Below are 5,192 nucleotides of genomic sequence, written 5' to 3' on the forward strand. Positions count from 1 at the left end.
TCACTTTGGGTTGCCAAACACAAGAACTTGTAACAGAAATGTCAATATTTAATAACACAATTTAAACAAACTTAATTTAAGATCCAAATGCATTAATTCCCTCCTTCCCTCTAGTTCCCATTTAGGTTCTGGACTTGAAACTCAGCACTTGACCATGAACCTCTGTAAGTAAACATTTGCAGAGGGATCATTAGAGCCACCAGCTCAGGGAGACAACTTACTAAAAATCCCTAAATTAAATAACTACAAGTGTGACGATGCAAATAATTTGCCTTTTTTTTTTTCTAAGACAGTTTGATCATAAAGCTCTTAAAATGACTCTAAAAATTACCTCAGGTAACTGAGAATTTTGGTAATTGTAATTAATGCATTTCTGAAGTGTTTTGGTCAAGAGATTAACTAAGCAATGTTCTTGGATTAACTAATCCAATGGAATGCAATATGCAAACATTGATTTTCCACTCTCTAGGAGTATTCTGACCCCTTCAAGTGGGTCTTTTAGAAAAACACTGGAGTTTCCTGTACCTCACAAACCTGTGAGATCTTCAGGTGTTTAGAGCTTCCTTTCCATTTTGGACATCAAGTAATTCAACTTCAGGATGTGGTTCCTGTTGTTCGAGGTGTAATAATTACCTTCTGAAAAGAAAACGACTCTGCAATGCCTCTTCCAGTATGGGGGGAAATGTACTGGTTTCTAGTTGGAGAAATACATGACTGTGAAGGTTGAATTTTGTTTTTCCTGATGTAACACTGGGAAGGGTCAATGAGAATCCTGAAACTAAGACTTAAAAGTCTGAAGAAAGGTGAGGTGAAAGAAGCACTTGTCTAGTGTCATCTCACTTTAACTCTAGAACAAAGTTTAGTATCACAGAATGTAAAAAGAGTCAGTAATAAAATAATATACATTAAATATTCCTCATACTTCTGCTAATAGGAACATACATATAGGGTTTTCTCTTTTACCAAAAGCCTTTGTAAATGACCTGAATCTACAGAACTTCTTTTTTTTTTTGTAGATATTGTAAACATTTAGAATTTCTAAGGCTAAAAACAGGCACAAGTCTCCCATGAACAGTTATTATTCCTATAAAGCATTAAGGAATATATTCCAAATCTGCTATTCCATTTGATAACAGTTGAAATAATTGAAATATAACATTCTAATTCACAATGCAGATTCTTAATTAAAAATCAAACAAATACAGCTTAATCCTGACAATAATTAATAATATATAGGGAATACTCCTTTTTTTGTTTGGGGTTTTTTAAATCATCTATGACATCAAAATTACATTTCCAGAACTTTGTGCTGGGTGATACTGGATTTGATAAAGTGGTAAGTTTAAGTAGGAACTAAAACATTTCTAAAAGGGGAAAATTGAACCATGCTGTCAGCATTACTAGCACCTCCACTCCACAACGATGCAAGAGAGATCTGCAATTCCACTCTCCAGACTGGGATTCCAAAGCCACATGGCTGGTGGCACCTCTCAGAAGATGTCAGACACTCCTCTCCATCATTTCCATGAGGTGATTCTGTTTTGTGCCTCGTTAAGGTACCTGAGCCAACAGTCTTGTTTCAGGCTGGTTTTTCAAGGTTTCGGAGGGTTTTGCACCTCTGTGACAGGTTCCCTTCGCTGAGCAGCTAAGCATTAGCCAACAGCAGACTGATCCCAAGGAATGTTAGCAGCAAGGCATTTCCAGAGACGTGTTGCAAAACCATTACAAGCCACTGTCATCCAGAAGTCCTTTCATCCCTTGCAGAGTTCTGGGCCAAGTAACTCACCACCAAGTAATCTTGAACTCATAGATAGGTCGTTTGCAGTAGTAGTGGTTAATCAGGTGCTTATCACACACCCCAATGCACTGGTGATCCACAGTTATCCCTCTGTCAGACAGGTCTGTCACGATACAGTGCAGCAGGTCATAGACATCAGCCACAGCCTCCCAGGGGCCAAAGGACACATCCACCTCGCAGTGGTGTTCAAAGAGCTTCGTCTCGCTCTCGCTCCTCTCGAAGCGTAAGGAGTTGAAGTGTGGGCACTCATAGGGAGTGATGGGCATCTCTTCCTTGAAGACACACACCTTCAGCTTTGCAAACCTGGCTTTTCTCTGCATAGCTCGAAGCTTTGCTATTTCAATTATCCGTTCCAAATGGTCTGAAACAAGAAAACCAGTTGAGAATTCCAATGAAGCTCCGAGGAAAAGAGAACAGATGCAATTATTTCATGTGAGACATTACTGCGGCGTTCAATGAGTTATTCTTAGCATAACATTAGCAGCAACAGGAAGCTGCATGTAGCTAGAGATACAGTGATCAAATCAATCTCTTATCTGATGAGCTTGGTGTCCTTACAATATGCCCAAGTTCATTCAGCTGCAGATCCTGACAGAAAAATTACAGAGAAACTCTCATTTAACAAGCCTTGTTGTTATGGCCTAGATCTTGCTCCCTTTTAAGACAGCATAAAAATCCACATCCTTGGAATAAATCTAACTTGGAGACCTCAAAGATCTAAACAGCATGGAAAGTACAGAGTAACCTTCTCAAATACAACGGAATCAGTTTCAAAGTTTAAGCACAATTTATAAGGCTTGAATCACACTAGAAGAAACAGTCAATACTACTTCGTTTATTTACCTTTGTAATATGGCATTAGGCCCAGGAAAGCTTGTCTAACTTTTTCTCCTTTAAGAGGTTGGATATCCTCTAGATTGTCTAGCAATGGTCCTATGGAATAATACTGAGCTTCCTTGTAAACTGACCTCACTCGTTCTCTGGGTGGCAGGTCACCAGATCGCAGAAAGTTAAGTATGTCTCTAAAAAAAAGGGCAAAATGTCATTAGGAAACACATTTGTCACAGGTGGGAAGGGAGAGGAAACGCTGGATATTCATTGTTTACTCTGAGACAGAAATCCTTACACTTAGAAACTGACACAAATGAGCCACTTCAACATATGTTTTTAAAACCATTTGCCACGTTCAAGTTATTACTTCACATGTCAAAACTCATTCAAAAAATATCATTGCATATTAAACCAAGAGTTTGATGTGGAGGAATCACTCAAAATAGAAGAGGACACAGTATTTCATGGGAAAGGGATGGTCATCACTGCATTTCCAGTTTAGGTCTGTGACAGAATCATCTTCTCCATTTTCCCAGAGAATCATAGGGACATTTTATTCCACACAGAGCCAGGATTCTAGCTGAGTGAAAGGTACATTGTGCAAAGGAGGTTTCTCTTCACAGGATCAAGGCCATACAGAGAATAAGAATTAAAAAAAGGAGAAAAACATTTCCTTGTAGTTCAAAACACTGTTGAGCTACAAGACTGGGAAAGAAATTGTTTTATAAACATTAACTACCAAAGCCATTATTGACCTTATCAAATGCACCAAGCATGACTATGAATTTCCTTGGAATGTCAACACACAGCAGGTGCTAACCTGGCGCTCTGTTCCAGCTCTGTTTTTAATTCAGATTGATAACATCACAAATGAATTCATTCTCCAACAAATTGACACATGCAAAGACACAATTATTTTTTTAATAAACACTGTGGTTTAATCTATTTCTGTCCCAGATTATGGTACAACCCGAATGTGCTTTGAAAACAATTCCATCTTTCTCTGTTGAAGGCATTAAGGAAATGTCTACAAAGGAGCAACAAGGAATGTAGGATAAACTGCAGTGTGCTTTGGGCAAAGACCTTAACCCAGGAACATGAGCCCATGTGCACTGCTGAGCTTTTCCAGCAATGTCACTCCAGTTCAGACAGAGCCTTAGTAAGATCATGGTTAGTTTAATTAAAAATAAAACAAGCACATAAGAAGGAATCCTGAAGGTGAAGCAATTGGCACTAGGCATTTCATCATAGGTACTGTAGTAACAAAAACCAGTGTTGTACACGAGGGTATAACTTTCCTCAGCATGAGCTTTCCAAGCCTGCTCCTGGGGACACTGTACATACCCAAAGTAGGTTCCATCTCTGTCGATGAAGTATCTGCCTTCAGCATCTGTTGGAATATAGTGTCTCCCACTGAACATAGCTGCCAGCATGGTGTCCTCGTAGCGTCTCAGCGTGGACAGTCTCGTCGTGAAGTACATTCCTCCTACGTTCAGTGGAACAACTTCTGGAAACTGCAAAAGCAATCACATCATCAGGAAGGAGCCTCCAGTCCAGGCCAAAAAGGTTATGACTTGCAGAAGACACAGCATCCAGTCTTTGCCACTATGACCAATGCTTCACTCCTGCCCTAATGCCACAAAACAGTGAGGTTTGAGCATTAATGGGAATACTTTAGCTTCTGGGTGGTTTACTTGTAGTTGGAAATCTGAAACAGAAGAAATCACTCAGATTTAATATCAGGTATTTATTAAATGCATTACTGCCTCCTCTTGGCTCTTTTGGGGGAAGAAACAAAAAACACCCCAAAACAAAAACCCCTCCCCACCATTACACAGACACACAGGAAAGCAAAAAGGGAAGAAATCTCAGACCAACCTTGGGACTTGCACTCAGTTGCTGCTCTGCTGGTTCCTTTACACTACTACACTGTCCACTGAAAAAACCCCAATGATTCTGTGTTTACATTAGGCCTAAAATCTTAGTATCACACCATAAGATGCCTTAAGTACCAGAATAAACACTTAATTGTATTTCTCAAGTCCAAACATGGGTGGAACTTCTAAGTGAAGCTGCCAAGCTATTGAAATAAATTCAAGAGACTCAATTTTATTCAAACATTTAATGGAAACAGAGCTGGATATCCACAAATACTCCAACAAAGAAATCCCTCTGGATTCTCTGGCAGGTGAGCAGTGTGTGCTGCCATCACTGCACCTGCTGAGGTGACCAGCCCCGGGAGAGCTCTTACCTGCTGAGGCAGCAGAGGTAGTGCCTGTCCTGCCTGGGTGGCAGTAGGAGTGGCTGGCTCTTGGAAATCATCCTCTGCATCCGAGCTCGACATGGCATCATCCGGGTTTCCACTCACTTTGCTCTGCCCCGTAACTACCACCATCCCTCTGGCTCTGGGGAGCAGGTCTGCAGGGGAGGCAGCCGTGGCAGTGCTAGAGGGGAGACAAGACCCGAATCGCTCGGTGCTCAGCAGCTGCAGGGGACGCTCAGAGCGGCATCCCCAGGGCCGGGCAGTGAATCACGGCGGGGCCGAGCGCCGAGCCGGGGCGGG

General features: G+C 41.2%; 1 protein-coding gene across 1 annotated transcript; it reads right to left on the minus strand.

Annotated features, from left to right (window-relative positions):
- Window positions 1-1,680: 1,680 nt before the first annotated feature.
- On the minus strand, window positions 1,681-5,069 carry KCTD7 (potassium channel tetramerization domain containing 7). Its single transcript, XM_009081004.1, has 4 exons — window positions 4,881-5,069; window positions 3,974-4,143; window positions 2,642-2,820; window positions 1,681-2,159 (listed from the first exon to the last, which is right to left on the minus strand). The coding sequence occupies exons 1-4, from the start codon at window positions 5,022-5,024 to the stop codon at window positions 1,783-1,785; spliced, it is 870 nt and encodes a 289-aa protein (XP_009079252.1). The 5' UTR covers window positions 5,025-5,069; the 3' UTR covers window positions 1,681-1,782.
- Window positions 5,070-5,192: the final 123 nt, after the last annotated feature.

Source organism: Acanthisitta chloris, unplaced genomic scaffold, assembly GCF_000695815.1.
Source record: "Acanthisitta chloris isolate BGI_N310 unplaced genomic scaffold, ASM69581v1 scaffold1608, whole genome shotgun sequence".
NCBI classification, from domain to species: Eukaryota; Metazoa; Chordata; class Aves; order Passeriformes; family Acanthisittidae; genus Acanthisitta; species Acanthisitta chloris.